General features: G+C 37.6%; 1 protein-coding gene and 1 pseudogene across 1 annotated transcript; one reads left to right on the forward strand and one right to left on the reverse strand.

Annotated features, from left to right (window-relative positions):
- Positions 1-1,292: 1,292 nt before the first annotated feature.
- Positions 1,293-21,390, forward strand: LOC102883274 (zinc finger protein 709-like). Its single transcript, XM_025040058.1, has 4 exons — positions 1,293-1,474; positions 17,446-17,572; positions 17,750-17,822; positions 18,129-21,390. Exons 1-4 carry the CDS (start codon positions 1,445-1,447, stop codon positions 19,609-19,611), a joined length of 1,713 nt encoding a protein of 570 aa, XP_024895826.1. The 5' UTR covers positions 1,293-1,444; the 3' UTR covers positions 19,612-21,390.
- Positions 3,572-3,690, reverse strand: LOC112471675 (annotated as a pseudogene).
- Positions 21,391-22,940: the final 1,550 nt, after the last annotated feature.

Raw genomic sequence — 22,940 nt, forward strand, 5'->3', positions numbered from 1 at the left:
GTGCAAGGTGATGATAAAGTCTGAGTGCTCACTCCTTTGGCACTGGCAAGAGATTAAATCCCTGGAAGCCCCTCCCCTTGTGTGCCCACCCCCTAACCTCAATAAAAACCCAGGCCAGGCTCCTTGCCTTGCTCTAGCAAGGCATTTCTCACCCGCTTGAGAGACCTGCACTGTTCTCCCCAGACACCTCAGTTATGGGAGTCATAAATTCTTTCATATGTTTCTGGCAGGAATGTGCTGTCCACTAAACCTAGGGTGGGGGCCCATCTGACTCTGCAGGTGACCATGAAACAGTTATAGAAGAGATAACATGGTGTGTATATATATATTTCAATATATTTCAATTGTTGTATCGATAAATAGAACTTTACATATCAGTAGATATCACCCTTTGTTCTTAAAAGGCACATGTGATGATGAGTTTTATATAACCCATTCTTTCTAAATAGATGCATGGCTTGCTACCAATTTTTGCTGCCAAAACTGTGATCGCCACTTTACAGGGCAAACATATACATTATATTGTTTTAAAAAATGAATTTCTTCTTAACATTTTTATCATCAAATGTATTCAGAAAATAATATACAAAGTGTTATTGTACAATTTTGTAGTGACAATATAAACACCCTTGGAATCATCATCAAGATTCATAAATGGCCAGTGGGCAGTAGCCAGCTTGTCCTGATGTTCCGGACCTTGACTTATCTCTATCCTGCCCCATAGATGACTACTATCCTGACTATTCTTTATACCTTTGCCATCTGTTATTTTTCGATAAACAGTGTTCTTTCAGTTTTGCCTCCTTTGACCTTTCACTGAATGGATATTAATGGGGTTCTTCGAAAAGGTTTTCCAGTGATTACTTTGCTTCATGTTTCACACATGCTGGTACCTTTGGCGTTGGGCCTAGACTAGGTCTGTGAGGTTCAAAGTTCCCACCACAGCCAAGTGCCCCTGAGACCACAGGATTCTTTAAAGTACCCGCTGACTGGGGGGAAGGGCAACGTTTCCCCGCTGGAACCGGGTCAGAGATCAGAATGGAGCCAAACTCATCATTATGTGCATGTTAAGGTCACTTTTAAGTGTCCATGTTTCTGAAGGTCACAGTTTCGTGAGTGGCCTGGCGGCCTTATGGTTAAACGCAGCGTCCTTGGAGAGGGCAGATTTTGGCCCACTGCCAAGACAACAGCTCAAAGACGAAATCTCCGTCCTGCTGTCACTCAGGCAGGATGGGGCGGAGCCTTGAGAACTGTCCAATCAGGAGGTTCATCGGTAACGAATGTGGGGGCGGTTCTGCGATAACGGTGTGCTGGCGTGGACTGCGTGCTAGTATCTTTTACCTCTTGCCACGTTCTGCTCTCTTGCTGCCATCAAAGGCCTCAGGTGGCTGCAGCACGTCATCTAGCATTGTGACTTGCACTTGCCGCTGGAGTCGTAGGGTGGATGGCAGGGAACTCCAGAAACCGAGAAATGGTAAGTATGCGGAGACGGGTGTCCAGGCGGGGACAGGAGCTGGTTGGAACCAGCCGAGGCGGGCACCGACCTCACAGAGGCCACTATCTAGTCTGCAGACCCGAGTCCGCTCGGACCTCAGCCCCCTCTCGCACGCAGCCTTCTGGCAGCCGGGACCTGCAGGCCCTCTGCCGTGCCACGGCGGCCGTCACCGCGCGCGGCCGCGTCTCCCTCAGATTGTGCGGTCACCATGAGAAGGGTTATCCGGACGCGGGATCCAGGGTTCGTGCGTGGGAGCAGCTGTGGTCTGTGGAATCCCAAGTCCTCCTTTCTCCTTAGGGCACTCGTCTTCCCCTTACTTTTCAAATGTTTGGGAAGCAGGGCCTCAAATCCACGACCCTGCTCCCCCCGCCTAGCCCTTCCTGAGGCTGGCAGTAAATACCTAAATTTCCAGATCTTTCCCCGCATTCCGCATTCCTAGGCGCCATCTTCCCCACTCCAGTTCTTAGCAGCAGCATTAACTGTTTGTTCTCCGTGGTGTATTTCCAACAGACGCAGCAATCGTTTATCATTTATCCATCATTTAATCGTTTATCATTTATCCACTGAGCCATGGATGACGCTTTTCAAAGATTTATTCTTGTGGATATTTTACCTGAGAGGAAAGCAAGAGACAACCACCTGGAATATGTTGTATGATATCCCTGTTCCTCTCCCCCCAGGATCTTATCTTTCCTATAGGAACAGACATCCTCAGGGAAGTCCGTTGGATGGATGTTCCCCTTGGGAAACTTTCCTGGGTGATAGGTCCTTTCAGCATAGTTCCAGGTCAGTTCTGCCCCTCCCTATGTTTGTCACTTTGAAAAGATTTTTTCACTTGAAATTTGGTTTTTCAATACATTTAAAATTTATTTAATCACTAGAGTTTGGGAAACAGTATGACGTATTTCCAAAGTGGTGAGAAGAGGTGAATTTCCAAATAAAATATTTCATTATTACATACATTACTTAAAATTTTTGTTTCTCTTTTTTTTCCCCCAAAGTGGGGGGGGAGTAATAATATTGTGAGGTCTGTTCTTTTCCTTTGCGTGATTTGAAATGGCATATCGGGGCTTGATGAACTAGGAAAAGTCCCCTACAGTTTCTTATTTCATTACACATGAACACTGGGTTTAAGTGATTTTGCTGGATTATTGAAACATTGGTTTATGTCATTTAAATTATCTGTGATGGTCCAAAGCATTGTGACTGGGAATCAGAGGCCTGAGGCCAGTGACTCCAAAGTAAGTTCCACTCTGAGCTGGCAAAGGGGGTTTTCTTAGGCCTAGATGTTTTTTACATTTGCATTCGAGATATAGGTGCACTCAGTATAATTTGTGCACATTGAGAACGACTGTGAACACCAGGAGTCCTGTCTCCTGGACAAAAGGTTTGTGGATTTTGGAGTTCATTTGGGTCAGAACTTAAACTGAATTAGGCCGAGAGGTTCCTCACTTGTGAGAATGGAAGCCTGGGGGAGGAGAGGAGAGAGTTTAATTCCTGGGACTGCTCAGGTGTCCCTCTCCTCCTTCCCAAAGGACTGATCTGATTTAGGGGTTCTGTCTCAACTGGGGTGTGCCTGCAACCCAAGCCTGGAAATGTATTCAACTTTCTGAATGTTAGTTTTTCTTAACTGTGGGTAAGCAGACTGCTTATCTTAGCTGATTTTATATTTCTTTCCTTTAGGTATCTTTACTGAATATATCAATCATTTAACTGCAGGCTTTTTTAGCAGTTCACAATTTTATTTCCTGTGGAAGATTTTTTATTTCTTGGGCTTTGAAAATGTAAATTGATTGAGAAATAAATGTGTAAGGCAAGAAATTCCTGGAACCAAACAGGATTTTTGTTCCATTTCAGGCAGCAGAATCTCTAGCTCTCAGATGGGTATATTTAAGTTCTCAGGCACATTTTTTAGTTTCAATTAGTTTTTTTATGTGCATGTTCCTAGAGAACTTTGATATTTAAAAGGCTATATTATTCTTTTTTTTTTTTTTTTTTAGGCGAGGCAAACCCTTGCTTGACCTCCCAGATTGCAAGGACCTTGTCAGTTTACAATCCCTTATTTTTTTTTTTTTACACCTACTGCATCTGGTCTTCTTAGGTGGTCTCCCATCCAAGTACTAACCAGGCCCAACCCTGATTAGCTTCCAAGGTCAGACGGGATTGGGTTTGTTCAGGGTAGCATGGCTGTAGACAAGGCTATAGACAAGGCTATAGACAAGGCTATACTATTCTTAAGACAAATTTATATTTTATTTGATGAGAGAAAAAAGCTATTGAATTTCTATTTTAATTGATAGGAGGAAAACAGCTTGACCTTATGTAAATCTTTGAAACTCTGAGTTGGTTTCAGAGATTAAATGCAAACCCCTAAACTACTCACTTCTGACAATATCTTCAATGTGAAATGAAGTGGAGGGATAAACTATGTCTCTTGTCCTTTTAGAGATTTGAAAATTTTTGTTTATGGTTTGCAGTTTTATACTCATTAGTATTTAAAGATTAAGTCTTAGAATGATTTTCTAAATAGAAAAGTTTAATTTAAAATTAAATTTAAAGTAGCAAAAGTTAATTAAAAACAAACTATTAAATAGTAAAATATGGTGTATATAAAAATTTCTGTTTCTCTTAAATGCATGCAGAGGATTAAAATATTCACTAGATACTAATTTTTTTAAGTCTAGTTTTTTAAGATGTGAAGCAATGAGACTTCATTTTTTTCAGACCATTTTAGGTTTACAGAAAAATTGATCAAAAGTACAGTTTCCAGTTGACCCTTTGCATCCACACAGTTTGCACCGTTTTTTTCATCTAGTACTACTGTAGTGTGTTTGTTACAATGATGGCCCAATATTGGTGCATTAAAGTTCATTGTTTATATTAGCTTTAATTCTGAGTAATAAAATATGTGGGTTTTGGCAAAGGTATGTTGACGTATGACCATCATTTCTATATTCTATAGAATAGTTTCACATCCTTCAAAATACCCTGTGTTCCACCTGTCCATTCATCTCTCCCTCCAGTGCCCAAATCCTTCGCAAGCAAAGATCTTTTTATTGGCTTATAGTTTTATCTCTTCCAGATTATCACATACTTAGAATCACACAGTATATAGCCTTGTCAGTGTCTTCTTTCACTTAACAGTATACTTTTAAGTTTTCTTGCCTTTTCATGGCTTGATACCTCATTTTTTTCATCTCTGTACAATATATCATCATATGGATATACCACATGTTGGTTATTTATTCTACTATTGAAGGGTATCTTGCTTAACTCTTAAGTCTTGACAGTTATGAATAAAATACCTATAAATACTTATTTGCATGTTTCTGTGTGAATATAAGTTTTCAGCTCATTTGGGTAAATACCAAGAAGTATGATTGCTACAGCCTAGTAAGAGTATGTTTAGTTTTGTAAGAAATTGCCTGTCTTCTAAAGTAGGCATACTATTTTCCATTCCCACCAGCAATGAAATGCAGATTCTTGTAGCTTTATTTCTTCACCATATTTGGTATTCTGAGTCTTTTGAATTTTATTTATTTATTTTTTATCAGTGTCTAGTGATAGCCATTGTTGCAATTCCCTGATGACCTTTGATGTTGACCTATTTTTCATATGCTTATTTGCTATCTGTATATCTTCTTTAGTGATATGTGTTCAGATCTTTTGCCCATTTTTAATTGGATTATCTGTCGTATTGTTGAATTTTAAAAGTTCTTCGGACATTTTGGATACCAGTCCTTTACCAGATAAGTGTTCTGCAAAGATTTTGTTCCCAGCCTGTGCCCATCTTTTCATTCTCTTACCACTGTCTTTTGTAGAATGGGAATTTCATTTTAATGCAGCGACACTTACTATCTTACTTTTGGTGGTGTATCTTAAAATTTGTCAGTTAACTCACGGTCACTTTTATTTTCTTCTGTATTTTCTAGATTTTAATTGTCACATTTTACATTTAGATCTATGATCTGCTTTCAGTTGTGAAAGATGTGAGGTCTGTATCTAGATTCATTGTTTTGTTTTTGTGTGTAGATAACCACTATTTCCAGCACTGTTTAAAAGATTCTTTTCTCCATTGAATTGCCTTTTAGACCCTTGTCACAGATCAGTTGACTGTATTTGTATGGGTCTATAGGAAAAAAATTGAATTATGTATCCTTCAACCTTGCTATGATATACTCTTATGAATTTCCAGAGTGATCTCTGTTGTGGATTCTTTCAGGTGTTTACATAAAAAATTATGTCATATGCAAAAAAGTTTTATATCTTGCTTCTCAATCTGTATACCTTTTACTTCTTTTTCTTGCCTTATTGCATTAACTGGGTTTACTAGTACAGTGTTGAATAGGAATGGTGAGAGGAGACTTCTTACCCTGTTCCTTATCTTACCAAAAAAGCATCTAGTTTTTCAACATTCAGTATGATGTTCCAGACAAGTTTCATGTACATGTTCTTTTTCAAGAATAGAAACTTCTCTTTATTCCTAGTTTGTTATAAATGGGTGTTGGATTTTATCAAATGCTTTTTCATTTTCTCCTCCTCTTATTCTTAATACAGTAGGCATATGTTACAGGACCCCAGTGGATGCCTGATACCACAGCTAGTACTGAACTCTATGTATACTGTGTTTTTTCCTATATGTACATAACTGGTAAAATTTAATTTATAAATTAGCACAGAGATTAACAACAATACTAACATATAGAACAATTACTATAACATACTATAATAAAAGTTATGTGAATGTGGTCTCTCTCAAATTATCTTGTGATGTACACTCTTGAGATGATGTGAGATGATACAGTGCCTAAGTGATGAGATGCAGTGAGGTGAGTGATGTAGGCATTGCAATGTAGTATAAGGTTACTCTTGATCTTCTGGTGTGATAACCAAAATGGCTACTAACGACTAATGGGTGAGAAGCATATACAGCATGAATATGCTGGACAAAGGGATATTTCATGTCCTAGGCAGGACAGAGCAACAGCATGAGATTTCATCACAGTAAGAAGAGCACTAGTTAAAATTTATGGGTTGTTAATTTCTGGAATTGTCCATTTAATATTTTTGCACCATGGTTGACCATGGGTAACTGAAACCATGGACAGTGAAACTGCAGAGTAAGGGGAGACTACTGTATTAGTAATTTCTGTCTTCCTTCTTTACTCAGATTGACTAGACATTTATCAATTTTATTAAGTATTTTAAAAAACATATTGGTTTTCTCGGTATTCTCTATTAATTTCCTGCATTTTTATGCATCTAATTTTTTTTGCCACTTTATTTGACTTGTCAAGATATAATTGATGTATAACATTATGTTAGTTTCAGGTGTACAACATAATAATTCAGTATTTGTATATGTTGTGAAATATCATCACAGTAAGTCCAGTTACTAACATCCATAATATAACATGGTTACAATTTTTTTCTTGTGATGAGAAATTTTAAGATTTACTGTCTTAGCAACCTGCAAATATATAATATTATTAACTAAAATCACCATGCTGTATTTACATCCCTATGATTTATAACTAAATGTTTGTACCTTTTAACCCCCTTCACCCATAACCACCACCTGCCATCCCCTATCCTTCACCTCTGGCAAGCACCAATTGGTTGTTTGTATCTATGGGCTCAGGTTTTTGCTTTTAGATTCCACACATAGGTGAGATCATACGGTATTTGTTCTTCTTTGATTTATTTCACTTAGCATAATGCCCTCAGTGTCCATCCATGTTGTCACAAATGGCAAGCTTTCCTTTTTTATGGCTGAATAATATTTCATTGTGTGTATATACCACATTTCTTAATCCTTTTATTCACTGGCAAACACTTAGGTTGTTTCCATGTTTTGGCTGTTGTAAATAATGCTGCATTGATCTTTTCAAATAAGTGTTTTTGTTTCCTTAGATAACTACCCAGAAGTGGAATTGCTGGGCCATAGACTAGTTCTGCTTAATTTTTCAAGGAATGTTCATACTATTTTTCATAGTGGCTGCACCAGTTTACATCCCACCAACATTGTGTTGTCTCTCTTCTGTGCCCTCAGAGTGGTAGCCAGTTAAGAACTGTTTCTCCATCTGTACATTCTTTTGGGATCCTCTAGCATAAGTCCCGCTGGCCACAAGAGCCAGATGATAGAGCACTTTCCCCAGGTGGCAGTGGCAAAAATCGGGGCATCAGTCAATGATACAGGTTCCTTCTGCAAGACACCAGAGAGCTACAGAGAGGGAGAGGGCACATTGCATCCGCAGACCTCTGTCTTTGCAGAATTATTTCAGTAGGTGCCTAGATGTGTTAAAGTAGATGCCGGCCCCTCAGGCGGATGATTTAAGATAAGCAGGTAAGCCTCCTTCACAGAAAGTCTGGGTGCTTGTCAGTTGGCTGCCTCTGTGCTGTGCCATGGGGTAGGTGAGTCCACACACATGCACCCTATAAGAACTGTTTCTCAGTTTGCTGTATGTAGCCTTGTTGGTCTCATGGATGCATGCTCCATTAGCTTTCAAAGCTAGATGTTGTAGGGGCTCATCTTCAGGTGCAGGTCTTAAAAGTTGGTGTACCACATGCATGGGGTTCAGAACCTTGACTTTTCAAGAAGTTTGGGATTTTGAGTTCCCTTTCAATTATGGGTTTCCACAACAGGGGTGGGGTTTATGGCAACTTTTTGTCTCAGCCTCTTACCTTCTTTGCTGTGAGTTGTCTCTCATTCACCAAGAGGTAGGAGCTGCTCAGCTAGTTTGGGGAAGGTTTTATTTCAAGAAAATTGTTCTGTATGTAGCTGTAGATTTAGTGCATCTGTGGGAGGAGTTGAGTTCAGGATCTTACATCACCATTTTGAACTGAACTGTTTCTTTTATTCTGCTTTGGGTTTAATTTGCTCTTTTTTATTGTTTTCTCAGGGGGATGCTTACATTATCGATGATCATTCTTTTTCTCTGTTTGCTCAGTGGTATGAATTTTCTTCTAGGCATTACTTTGCTGCATCAGACAACCTTTGATATGTCTTATTTTCATTTCATTTATAGTTGGTCCCTAACTTAAAATTTTTTAACTTTACAATGGTGTAAAAGTGGTACCCATATAACCATTCTGTTTTTTACTTTCAGTACAGTAGTCACTAAATCACATAAGGTATTCAACACTTTATTATAAAATAGGCTTCGTGTTAGGTTATTTTGCCCGACTGTAGGCTAATGTAAGTGTTCTGAGCACATTTAAAGTAGATTAGGCTAAGCTATGCTGTAACCTCATAAGTCAGTGAGCATCTGTAGTTCAAAATAAATTTGAATTCCTCTAGAGAATTTTTTTATCTTGTATGTTATTTAGAAATGTTTAATGTCTTTAGGAGTTTTTCATCTATTTTCCTGTTACTTCTAGGTTGATGATACTGTGGTTTGACAGAATGTGCTGTATGATTTCTGTTCTTTCATATTTGGTAAGGTGTGTTTTATGTCTCAGAAGGTAGTTCATCTCGATAAGTGTTCCATGTGAACTTCAGAAAAGTGTATTTTGTTAGTGGACGAAGTATCCTGTTAAGTACCCAATTAAACCAGTTATTTACATTTTTAAAATTTTATTAAATTTATTGGGGTGACATTGGTTAATAAGGTTATATAAGTTTTAAGTATGCAGTTCTGTAATACATCATCAGTACATTGCATTGTGTATTTGTACTCCTTTTACCCTCTTCTGCCTCCCAGCACCTCACGCTTCTCTGATAAAGCACTATACTGCTGTCTGTGTCTATGAGTTTTCTGTGTTGTTTGTTGCCCTCTGTTTTATATCTTACATATGAGTGAAATCATGTACTTCTCGACGTTTTTTGACTTAAGTCTGACTTAATTTGCTTAGCTCGATAATCTCAAGATCCATCCATGTTGTCACAAATGGCAGTATTTCATCTTTTATGGCTGTGTAATATTCCACTGTATATTGTATATATGTATGTTGCTTTGGGTATTGTGGCCATTTTAAGTATGTTGATTCTTCCAATCCATGAACATGGAACATCTTTCCATTTTTTGGTGTCTTCAGTTTCTTTCAACAATGTCTTACAGTTTTCAGTGTATAGGTTTTTTGACATTTTATAAGTTTACTCCTAGGTTTTTTTGTTGTTGTTCTTGCAATTGCAAATGAAATTCTGTTTTACTGAAATTTTACTGTTAGTATATAGGAACATGATTTTGTCTCCTGCAACTCTACTGTATTTGGTTATTGTTTTTAATCCTTTTTGGTGGAGTCTTTAGAGTTTTCTATATAAAAAATCATGTCATTTGCAAAAACTGGCAGTTTTTCATTTTCACTTTGGATGCCTTTTATTTCTTTCTCTCGCTGGATTGCTCTGGCTGGCATTTCCAGTACTGTGTTGAATAACAGTGGTGACAGTGGGCATCTTTGTCTTGTTCCCGATCTTAGAGAAAAAGATTTCAGATTTTCATCATTGAATATAATTTTAACCTTGAGTTTATCATATATGACCTTTATTATGTTTAGATATTTTCTTTCTACACTCATTTTATTAAGAGTTTTAATCATTAATACATATTATATCTTGTCAAATGCTTTCTCTACATCTATTGATATGATGTGATTTTTATCCTTTATTTCGTCAATGTGGTGTCTCACATTGATTTGCATATGTTGAACCATCCTTGCACCCCTGGAATGAACCCCACTCGATCATGATTTATTATATTTTTAATGTATTGTTGTATTCAATTTACTAGTTTTGTTTTTGTTTTTTTTAGGATATTGGTCTGTAGTGTGTGTGTGTGTGTGTGTGTGTGTGTGTGTGTGTGTGTGTGGTCCTTGCCAGGTGTTGGTATCAGGGTAATGTTGGCCTCATAAAATGAATTAGAAAGTATTGCCTCTTCTTCAGTTTTTAGGAAGAGTCTGAGAAGAATGAGTATTAAATCATCTTTGATTGGTAGAATTCACTAGCGAAGCTGTGTGGTCCTGGACTTTTCTTTTTGGGGATGTTTTTGATGATTGTTTCAATTTCCTTACTGTTGATTGGTCTGTTTAGATTTTCCAGTTCTTCATGATTCAGTTGAGGAAGGTTATCTAAGAACTTGACCATTTCTTCTAGGTTATCAAGTTTGGTGGCGTGTGGTTTTTCATAGTAGTCTTGTAAGATCCTTTATATTTCTACGGTGTCTGTTGTAACTTTTCCTCTTTTATTTCTGATTTTTGAGTCTTTTCTCTTTTTTGTCCTTAGTGAGTCTAACCAAAAGTTTGTCAGTTTTATTAATCTTTTCAAAGAACCAGTTCTGTGTTTCATTATTTTTTTAATTGTCTTTTTGTTCTCTATTTCATTTAATTCTGCTCTAATTTTTATTATTGCGTTCCTTCTGGACTTTGCGCTTCATTCTTTTTCTAGTTCTTTAAGGTGAAATATTTGGTTGTTTATTTGAGGCCTTTTATGTTTCTTGAGGTAGGCCTGTAATGATACGAACTTCTCTCTTATTACCACTTTTGCTGTACTTCTGAAATTTTGATGCACATTGTTAGTCTCATTTGTCTTTTGTGTATCTTTTGATCCCTTTTTTTCTTTCTTGTTTGACCCAGTCGTTATTGACTAGCATGTTTTTAAATCTTCATACACTTGTGGTTTTTTCCACTTTCTTTTTGCAGTTGATTTCCAATTTCAAACCATGTGTTTGGTGTATATGCTTGTTAAGATTTGAATTTTCTTAAATTTGTTGAGACTAGTTTTGTGCCCCAAAATATGGTCTATTTGTGAGAATGTTCCATGTGCACTAGATAAGAATGTATAATCTGGTGTTCTGGGATCAAAAACTCTATAAATGTCCATTTGGTCTAATGTGTCATTTAAGGCCTATATTATCTTATTTTTCTTTTTGGATGCTCTATGGCTGTCAGTGGGGTATTTATATCTATCCCTTATTACTATAATCATGTTATTGTCAGTTTCTCCCTTTATTTCTGTTAGCAACTGCTTTATTTATATTTTGGTGTTCCAGGGCTGGGTGTATATATATTAATAAGTGTTATGTCTTCTTCATGTATTGTCTCCGTTATTATTATAAAATGCCTGTCTCTGTCTCCCATTACCTTTTTCATCTTGAAATGTATTTTTTCAGATATAAGTGCGGCTACACTCACTTTTCTCTGGACACCATTTGCTTGGAGTATCAATTTGCACCATTTTACAAATCTGTGTTTGTCCTTGCATCTGAGATGTGTTTTCTGCAGGCAGCAGATAGTTGGGTTTTGTTGTTGATGTTCCCTCTTACTCTGTGCCTTTTAATTGTTTAGTTCAGTCCATTTACATTCAGAGCGATTATTGATATGTGAGGATTTCATATAGCCATTTTATCTTTTGTTTTCTAGTAATTGTCTCTATTGTTTCTTTTTTCTTGGTTTTTGTTACTCTAGTTTTCTGATATTCTATGAATTTTCCTCTTTTTATGTTATCTGTCTCAGTTCTGGATTGTTTGTGCGTGATTACAATTATATTTATGTAAAAGAAAGCTTCACACAGACAATAGTCTTTTTTCCATTCCCCTGTGCATATGCAGTCCTTTACTCCTTTTTTATGTTTTTGTTGTCACAAATTATTTCTTTTTTGTGCTTTTAGTTCTTTTTCAACTTGGAGTAACTTTAATCTTCTTTCTTTAAATTTTTTGTTGTTGTTTTCTTTAACCTTTATGTTATATTTAAGTGTTAAATATCCTATTCTAAAAAAGTTGCATTTTCCTACTCTGTTACTGATAGTTTTGTATTCTTTCGTCTTTTTGTTTCAGGTAGAATAACCCCCTTCAGTATTTCCTGTAATGCAGCTTTTGTGTGGAAAATTCTCTCAGCTTCTGTATGTCTGGATCAGCTTTTATTTTTCCTTCATCTCTAAAGTATAACTTTGCTGGGTAAATTTTTCTTGGCTGGTGATTTATCTCTTTCAATGATTAGTGTATTTGATTCCACCATCTTGTAGTTTGTAGGGTTTCTGCTTAAAAATCCAATGATAATCTAATGGGATTTCCTTTATAGGTTACCATTTTTTTTTTCTGTGGCTGCCTTGAGAATTGGTTATCATTAATTTTTGACAATTTTAATATAATGTGCATTGGAAGCCATTTTGGATTGAGATAATTAGATATTCCGTTAGCTTCTTTGATTCGAAGAGCTAGTTTTTTTCCATAGATTTCAGAAGTTCTCATCGACTGAAAAAGTTCTCTATTCCCTTTTTCTCTCTTCTCCTTCTGGGATACCCATTATTTTTGCATTGATTTTTCCGATGGAGTCAGATCTCTCAATTGAGTTACTCTCAATTCTTTTTTTTTTTTTTTTGCCCCATCTGAGGCATTTCTGGGTTTCTCTTTTCAGTATCACAATTCTTTCCTCTATCTGGTCAATTCTATTTCCTAAGCTCCCTAGTTTATGCTGCAGATTTTTTTATTGAGTTCTTCAGTTGCAGTATTTCTGTTTGGTTCTTTATTATAGTTTTACTTTCCAGTTTATTAAGCTACCTTTCTGAGTTTTCTTGTATCTGACTGAGTTTTTGGAGACCTGCACTTTTGAATTGTCACTTAAATCACAGATTTCCAGGAGATTTAAGATGCCACAGAAGGTAAAGGCTGTACATGTCTCCTCTAGCAAATACCAAAATTATAACAAAATTACAGAGCAACCAGTACACAGAATCACCAGAGGTCTGGCTGAACAGAAGCCCTACAACTAGGTCACCTCACCTCAAATAACAGGTCACCTCAAAATGATAGGAGGAGTAGATATGTGAGAAATGGCCCAGTCCCACAACCGCGAGTGGCAATCAAGAATCACGGGGGCTCTCTTGGCTATAGAGCCACCTCCCCCACCTGAGGAGTGAGGAGTCCCGGTCACACACTGGGCTCCCCAGCCTAGGGTCCCAGCTCCAGAAAGAGAAGTCCCCACAAACTCTGGCAGGGAAAACCAGCAGAGGTTGCGGCTGAGTGAAACGGAGACCTTTCTCTTAAAGGGCCCGCATCTGGCCCTACTCGCTGACAGACTCACTCATCCTGAGCTCCATGCTGGGGCAGCTGCTTGAGGGGCACCAGGGACAACAGGGAGGTGCCGAGCTGTCAGGCTTCAAGGCAAGGGCTGGAGGAGCAGTTTGCTCCTGGACGGAGGTACAAGCAGAAGCCATTGTTCCTTCGTTGAGCCCTCCCCCCTCCTATTCAGTAGACTCTGGCGCCATCACCCTGGATAACGCAGGTCACTGCCCAGGGGATTCCCTGAGACGCCCCCTCTCCTAACATGTGGGCCCACCCAAGCAGCTTCTAGTGATTTTATTCCATACAAATGGGCTGTCTTGGCTCCTGCTGCAAACTTTAATAAGATCTCTCAAAGGCTCACAAAACCCAAAGAAGTAACAACTAGCCTCAGCATGCCCTGTACCTCCTGCTGAGCAACCTCAAACCCCGCACTAGTGGCAGCCACCTTTGGTTTCAGACTTGACTCCTCAAGGCACCTATAAACCTAGCATGGGTGGCAGCCATATGTGGATTGCTTGGTAACTCTTACCAGGTGGCCCCAGAGATGCACAGGCTGCAGCTGAACTTGGCCTGCAGCTTGAACCCTCTCAGGTCTGTGCCAAGGGGCCCCACAGCACACCTACATAAATTTATGCTACTAAGACTGGTAGACTTAAGATCTCTGCTTAATACACAGAAACAGACACAGAGAGGCAGCCAAAATGGAGAGAGAATAAAACTTGTCCAACTTGAAAGAACAAAACAAAGCTTCAAAAAGTTCACCAAAATGGAGACAATATACTAGATGCAGAGTTCGAAACACTGGTTATAAGGATGTTCAAGGAACTTAGAGGAAGAGTAGATGAACTCAGAACTTTAACAAAGAGATAAAAAAAAACTTAAAAACGGAGATGGAAATTATAAAGGGGAACCAGTCAGAAATGACGATACAATATATGAAATGAAGAGTATGTTAGAGGGAATCAACATAGTGGAGGAAGCGGAGGTTGAATCACCAATAGAGGATGGGGTAGCAGAGGACACCCAATCAGAACGGCAACAAGAAAAAAAATGAAGATAATATAAAGAGCCAATGGGATAGCATCAGTTGTTACAATATTCACATCATAGGAGTACCAGAGTGAGAAGAAGAGCAAGAAATTGAAAACCTATTTGAAAAAAGAATGATGGAAAATTGCCCTGGTGAAGGAAATAAACAGCAAGCTCAGAAAGTCCCAACAAAGATGAACCCAAAGAGGCTCACAACAAGACATATCATAATTAAAATGCCAAAGGTTAAATCAAAGAATCTTAAAAGCAGTAAGAGAAAAGCAGTTCCCTACAAGGGAGCACCCATAAGATTGGCAGCTGATTTCTCAAAAGAAACTTTGCAGAACAGAAGGGCTTAGCACAAAATATTCAAAGTGATGAAAACCTTGGATATACAACCAGGATTACTTTAGCCAGCTATCATTTAGAGTCAAAGGATAGATAAAGTGCTTCCCAGACAAGAAAAAGGTAAAGGAGTTCATCATCACCAAGCATGATGAAATATTGGAGGGACTTCTTTTAAGAAGAAGAAAAAACATGAAGAAAAAAATTGAATAAAGAATGACAATAACTATATGTGTGTCAAGAAGTACTTTAAATGAAAAAGAATTAAGTACTCCAGTCAATAGAGAGGGTGGCTGAATGGATAAGAAAACAAGACCCTTACATATGCTGCCTACAAGAGACTCACTTCAGGTTAAAAGCACATAGACTAAATGGGGTGGGAAAAGATATTGCAGGGTAATCTGCTGAGTGGATAAGTCAGAGGAAGACAGTTGCCATATGATTGCATGTATATGTGGAATCTAAAAATAAAAAATCATATATTTCCACTTTTGCAGGAGCAGATTTAGCTGACAGCCTCGCTGACCTCCTCTTAGGCTCCTCCTTCACCGCCCCCTCGGTGGAGCTGACCTTCCTCTTGGGCATCGTGGCAGCAGGGCGGGCGAGTGCCGGTGCCTACAGGCTGCGGGACTCTGAGAGCCTTTGTGAACTTGGGCTGCTTGGCAGCTAACCGCTCCTCCCCTTACTGTTTGTGTTTTCTTAGCTTCCTGGATCTGCAGTTTGCTGTCTGTTACTGTTAGGAAAATCTCAGCGATTATTGCTTCCCTTACTTTTTTCTGTTCTCTTTTGCCCTTTTTTTCTATCAAGTATTCCCATTATGTGTATTTTACACCTGTCATTTTACAATAAGAATTGTCCTAAAGTTCTTGGATATTGTGTTTTTTTGTCTTTGCATTTGGTTCTGGTGAAATAGATTATTTTGAGGACAAGCTTTGTTAAGAGTAGACTGTTCTGGTCATATTTCTAAATAGCTTCTTTACTGTTTCTCCAATTTTGGTTTTCATATGTTCAAAGTTCTTTGATAGACATAAGAAGGGTTATTCATTTTAAGTTCTTTTGCTTTTCTCTTGTGAGGTTGGGAACAATGTCTTCTAAGTTCACTATATGACAGACCAAAAAAAAAAGTCTCTGACTCCAGTTTGATGACTGATTGCTGACAGCTTGAAGCCTCATTTCTTCTCCTCCTCCTTCTTGTGCCACACATCTGTGCATGGTGATAAGAAAGCCTTTATGCTTTCTCCTTTGGGAGTGGCAGGAGAGTGAATCCATGCAAGCTGCTGCCCTGTGAGTGAACTCATTTAGTCCACCCACAACCTCAAAAAAAAAAAAAAGTCCACGTGCTTTTCCTTGCTCTTTCAAATCATTTTATGCTGTGAGAAAACTGCCTTACTCCCCAGAGACCTCATTTATGGAAGTAATAAACTCATATCCTCTTGACAGTGTACAGTGGCATCAATCTAGGGATGGAATGTTATGCTTCTGTGCACCATAGGGGAGCTCAAAAATGAGAGGTTGGGAGGGCTGCCTCTAGAGCATCTGGTCAGGAAACATCCTCCTAAAATTAGAAAATGGAGCTTTTATGTTCTTTTGGAGGGAAGCACTGCAGAACCCTTTATGTATTTTATAATGAGCAGTCCATCAGACCATTGTGGACTCCAGTGAACTCTTTTGCAATATGCAGCTCCAATGTGTGTTCCTTCACATCGGCAAGGGCCAAGGTATATTGGTAGGGTTTGACAGAAGAGCTCTTCTGTTACCTTATCTCTGTACGTGTGCCTTGTGTGTTAAAAACTGATGAGAAGCACCTTTGAGGCTCATATGTATAGGATTTTTGTTGGAGGTCTAAGTTATCATGCCTTATTAGCATGCCACATTATGCTGAGTTGTCTGATCACTAGCTTCTGAAGAACTTTCTAGTCCCATTAAGTGGGACAGAGAGAATGGGAAGACTGAGTGTGATAAATATTACAGAAGTTAAAAGTACTACTACTTCACAAGAAAACTTTCATTTACTCATCTGGATCTGGCTACTTCAAATGGCCTACAGTAATTTAGGCCAATCTGGCAAGCTGATCCTTGTTACAGGTTTGCTTTCCACAGGTCACCTAGACTCTCATGTTTGATGATAAGAATAGAAGAAAAAGCTTCCTGTTTTTCACTGTGTTTTTATTCATTAAAACTTCATGTAGATTTGACCCTGTACATCATGGAGTGCTGAGTTAAATGGTAGGTAATAAGGATGGAGATGAGAGAGTTTTTCTCACAAGGAATTGATGTAATTAAAATAATGTTGGTTTTTATTTGTAGCATTTCTCTTGTTTCTTCAAAGTACTGTAGGCTCTATTAGAGAGCAATAATATTTAAAGCGATCATGGTAAAAATGAATGAATACTTTGCATGTATTCATGTTGCTGTTAAATTTATAAAGAAGTGTGGACAGAGTAAGCTTCTGATGATCAAGACATAAAATAAATGATCAGAGACTGCAGAATCATATGTAACTTTCCTATAAATTGTGTATTATTCTCCAGCACTATCAGACTCGTGCATCCTACTGTATACATATTTGCAATGTTTTAGGACTCAGTGACCTTTGAGGATGTGGCTGTGAACTTCACTTCGGAGGAGTGGGCTTTACTGGATCCTTCACAGAAGAAACTCTATAGAGCTGTGATGCGGGAAACCTTCAGGAACCTGGCCTCGATAGGTAAGGATAACAATATTCTTACTTTGAATTAGAAAACAAGTATCAATGTTGTTTCAAGATGTGGAATGTGGAAAAGGAATACATTAGTAAATAAACTTTGCATGGTCACAGCTCATCATGGATCAAGAATCTTATAATTTTTCTGTACTTTCTGATAATTTGGAATTATTTTTCTAGGTCTGAATTTAGGGAAAAAATGGGAAGATCATAACATTGAAGATAGGTACAAAACCCATGGGAAAAAACTAAGGTGAGTCACACAATAGCATCATTCCACATGAGAATTCCAGTCCATCCTGAATTTTTTTAAAACAAGCAAGTAAAACAACCCCTTCTTTAAATTTACTTATCCTTAACCCAAATATTAATATTACTGTTTTCATGATAGCTATTATCAAGTCTTCTTATGGAACATTCAGTATATTCACTTTCATACAATTCAGAAAAGACAGAAAACCTTCACTTTTGTTGTAAATTATAAAAAAGTAATTCAAATACACTGCTAGTAAACTTGATATTAACAAATCATTAATAACATGTTTCTCATTTTTTACAGAAGTCATATGGTAGAAAAACTTCATGAAAGCAAAGAAGGTAGTCAGTGTGGAGAACCCATCAGCCAGATTCCAGATCTTAATCTGAACAAGAAAACTTCTTCTGGAGCAAAACCCTGTAAATGTAGTATATGTGGAAAAGTTTTTGTGCGTCATTCATCCCTTAATAGGCACATCAGATCTCACACTGGACACAAACCATATGAATATCATGAATGTGAAGAGAAGCCATATAAATGTAAGGAATGTGGGAAAGCCTTCAGTTACCGAAAATCTGTTCACAGACATGAAAGAACTCACACTGGAGAGAAACCCTATGAATGTAAGGAATGTGGGAAAGCCTTCACATGGCTCACAACCTTTCGAAGACACATGATAGCTCATACTGGAGATGCTCCTTACAAATGTAAGGAATGTGGGAAAGCTTTTAGCTGTTCCACTTCATTTCGAGCGCATGAAAGAACTCACACTGGAGAGAAACCCTATGAATGTAAACAGTGTGGTAAATCCCTCAGATCTCCTCTAGGTTTACAAATACATGAAAGAAATCACACTGGAGAAAAACCCTATGAATGTAAGCAATGTGGTAAAGCCCTCAGTTGTCCCAGTTCCTTTCGAAGACATGAAAGGACTCACACTGCTGAGAAACAATATGAATGTAAACAGTGTGAAAAAACCTTCAGTTCTCCCCTAGGTTTACGAATACATGAAAGAATTCACACTGGGGAGAAACCCTATGAATGTAAGGAATGTGGTAAAGCCTTCATTTCTCTCTCAAGCATTCGAACACACATGATAATGCATACAGGAGATGGACCGTATAAATGTAAGCAATGTGGGAAAGCATTCATTTGTCCCAGTTCTTTTCGATCACATGAAAGAACTCACACTGGAGAGAAGCCATATGAATGTAAACAGTGTGGTAAAACCTTCAGTTGGCCCAGTTCCTTTCGAATACATGAGAGAACTCACACTGGAGAGAAGCCTTATGAATGTATGGAATGTGGGAAAGCCTTTATTTATCGTACAACCTTTCAAGGACACATGAGAAAGCACACTGGAGAGAAACCCTATAAATGTAAAGAATGTGGAAAAGCCTTCATTTCTCCCTCAAGTGTTCGAACACACATGATAATGCATACTGGAGATGGACGTTATAAATGTAAGGAATGTGGGAAAGCATTCAATTTTCCCAGTTCATTTCGAATACATGAAAGAACTCACACTGGAGAGAAGCCATATAAATGTAAACAGTGTGGTAGATCTTTCAGTTGTTATACATCTTTTCGAACACATGAAAAAACTCATACAGGAGAGAAACCCTATGAATGTAAAGAATGTGGAAGAGCCTTCATTTATCGCACTACCTTTCGAGGACACGTGAGAATGCACACTGGCGAGAAACCATACAAATGTAAAGACTGTGGGAAAGCTTTCAGTCGTCATAATTCTTTTAGAAGGCATAAAAGATCTCATACTGAATAAAAGCCTCCTGACTGTAAGCGGTGTGGAAAAGACATCAGTTGGCCTTCATCCTTATGTATGAAAACTCCCACTGGAATTCAGTCCTAAGAATAAAAATATGAGAAAGCCTGATACAAATTCATCCATGTATAATGTTCTAGAAAACTATACTATGAATCATTATAAGTTATATATTGTCTTTTTTAGTGCCTCATTCTTAAGGTGGATCTCTGAACTGTGTATATTACCTACTTCATTCCAAAAGTGAATACTGAGATAATGCTCTACACAATACTACAAAGATTAATAGGTCTTTTTCCTTAAATCAGTTAATAGTATTTTTCTCTTTCCATTTTGGAGCTTGTTTGATCTATAGGTGAATCGTGTATTTCTAATATGCAGGTAGGTTTCATTTTTTATGTTTCGATTGTTTTTTAAGGGGCATACTGATAAATGATATTTGGGTATTTGTTGGGATTTTCCTACAGGCCTCCCGTGCCAGATACTGGATGTCTTTTACCAATTACGTATTCTATCTTTTTTTTTTTCTATGAGAAAAATCTTTTTTGTATTGGCCAGAAAACTCTCATCCCATTTTTTTTTACTAAGAAAGAATGCAGAGCTTATCATAGGGTATAGTCTCATATGAGTGACAGTTGGCCCTTGAACAATGCAAAGATTAGGGGCACTGACCTCCCACACAGTTGAAAGTCCAAATATAACATACACAGATTCCCAACCCTGGAGTTGACTTTTGGACTGTGTGGGTTGTTTGAACGGCTATCAATTGAAAAAAAAATACATGAATAAGTGGACCTACCCACTTTGAACTCCCAGTGTTCAAGGGTCAACTGTATTTACATTTTTTGCCTTTTATCCTTTATCATTGTTTCAGATTAGGATTTGAATAGTAGACTTTGGGTTAAGACAGACCTGCTATTAGACAATAAAATGGAGAATTCTTCTAAATTGTGTTTTGTCACCTGGGTAATGTGACACCTAGAATCTTCCACGGTTCCATGTTAGAAACTCACCTATAGCCTTGTGTGAGCTTTGAAATGCAGAGGTACAGGAGACATTAGTCTAGCTTTGGAGCCACCACAGAAGGAGGGAGGCAGATGCACAGGAGTTTGGAAGACACCTGCTTCCAACCTGCTTTCTTGATTCCTTGTTCTGCCAATCAAAAGTATCCTCAAAACCACAATCAGCTGCCCGACTTCCATTTTTTCAGAGGTGTAGACTTTCATACATATCTTCATAAATTTCACACCCAAGATCCATCATCATTTGGACTTTACTCTGATCTTCGGTGTATCCACTAGGTAACTAAATTTGCATTTTAATGGTTGGAGTATCTTTTGATGCTTAGACTTATATCTTTTCTAGATTGTATTCATATAAGGTCTGATTTGTGTAGTAAACACTTTGTTCTAATAATACTGCTAGTGAACATATTTTCCTGATTCCACTGTGACGGCTGCAGTGGTGCTGTCCAAAAGAACCATGTTGGAGTTCGTTCCTCTGCTGCACTGTGTAATGATTTCTCTAACCCACTCCGTCTGTGTGAGAATAAGCACCTTTCTCATCAAGCAGATTATGGATGTTTCCCATTGCTCACAGCTGTACATAATTCTGCCGCACATTTTCAATTGTGTGTTTGTGATTAAAAACAATGTATTTTTGTCAAACAAAATTTTCTGTAGCTTAGAAATATTAACTGTTTTATATAATTTGTATGTAACAGTTATTGTGACTTTCATTTCCTGAGCACATACATTAAAATATCCTATTATAACTCTGGATTTTTAGACCAATTTATAATTCTATCAAAATGGTTATACGTACTTAATATTACCATGTGTATACACATTTAGTTATTTTTATCAGGTAAATTGTATTTTCAAAATTATGTAGTTTTTGTTTTGAAACTAATTTCTCATTCATTCGTTTTGTCAGCGCTGTCGTCAAAACCCACCAAAATCTCACCAGCAGTCAACAAGAGTGGTGTATATTGTAGTATTAAGAATGACTACAACAGAGAGGAGGGGGAAAAAATAAAAAGAAAAAAGAAAGACTGCAAACCCTAAATGACTAAGATTGGCCAGTAAAGAGGGTACTCAAAATGGCATAATTTGGGCTTTTACAAGTGATTCAATTGCTATTCAAGGAAGCAAGATGTTTCTAGATGTATGCTTTGAGAAAGTGAACTGAATTGTATCATTGGTTATCATAACTGTTGTTTTCTAGAAAGCAAATCAGTGTAGTAGAGCTAAACTTAATTCGTAAGAAGCTTCAGAAGGTCATATCATTAAGGGTAGAATTTTGGTCATTTTTATGATTTGGAATTGTTTCTTACCAATTTTAAAGATATGGTTACAAAATACCTTTATTTTTGTCTTGATCCATCATGATCACTGAATACCTTTGTCTGATGGTGGAAGTGTTTGACATTTTTCTCATCAACACAATAAGAGAATGCAAAGCCAGCCCCTCAGTCCACTGGAACAGGTTTTGTTTTTCCTACTAATTATCTAAATATACTGATACATTTCCTTTGGTGTTTGGATAGATGTACTTCAGTGAAAATATACAAATTCACTTCTTAGTAAAGTACATAAAACGTTTAATATCTCCTTTATGACTCAACTGAGGCCTGTATGCTTAAGTAAGTTGAAAGAAAATACACACGTAGCAAGGGAGAAAGACAGGACTACTCTTCCAATGAAGCTTTTCTTGTTCAGAGATTATACTCTTGATGCTAATTTTTTAACATGTCTCATTTTCCAGACACTAGATCCAAAACATACTCAATTTTGCACAGTTAAGCAAGGCACTGTAGGGCTTGCTTATAGAAGCATGACCTAAGTTATTGCAGTCTTGGCGCTCATTCTTTGGTGGGAAAAAGAGATGGTTAACAAATGGTAAAACTTTGGTTTATAAGATGGATATAAGGGCTTTGATGAGATGTAAAAAAGTAAACGACATGAGATATTAGGTGGAAGTGTTGTATATAATTTTTCTGTAAAGGTAGGAGCCTCAGTGACAGTGCCATTGCCAGTCACTTGAATTTCCACATCTACACCTTAAACGTTTCAGGAACTGCTTTTGTATGGAAGTAAATAGAGGACAGCAGTGTGGAAAGCCTTGCATTCCTGTGATTAACAGGAAAGATTCTCCTTAAAGATAAAGTTACAGATATGGTTCATCTTTGTTCTTTGCAGTTTTCTATGTGTAATGTGTTATCATGAGTTTAGACATGGGTATCTGGGACTTGAGGCTTCCATTTGTGTCTTTTTATGTTTGATAGCATTTAAGAGAATTTTAATTCACCTTTAGCTATTTTAAAGTTT

This window comes from Pteropus alecto, unplaced genomic scaffold (genome assembly GCF_000325575.1).
Source record: "Pteropus alecto unplaced genomic scaffold, ASM32557v1 scaffold761, whole genome shotgun sequence".
NCBI lineage: Eukaryota > Metazoa > Chordata > Mammalia > Chiroptera > Pteropodidae > Pteropus > Pteropus alecto.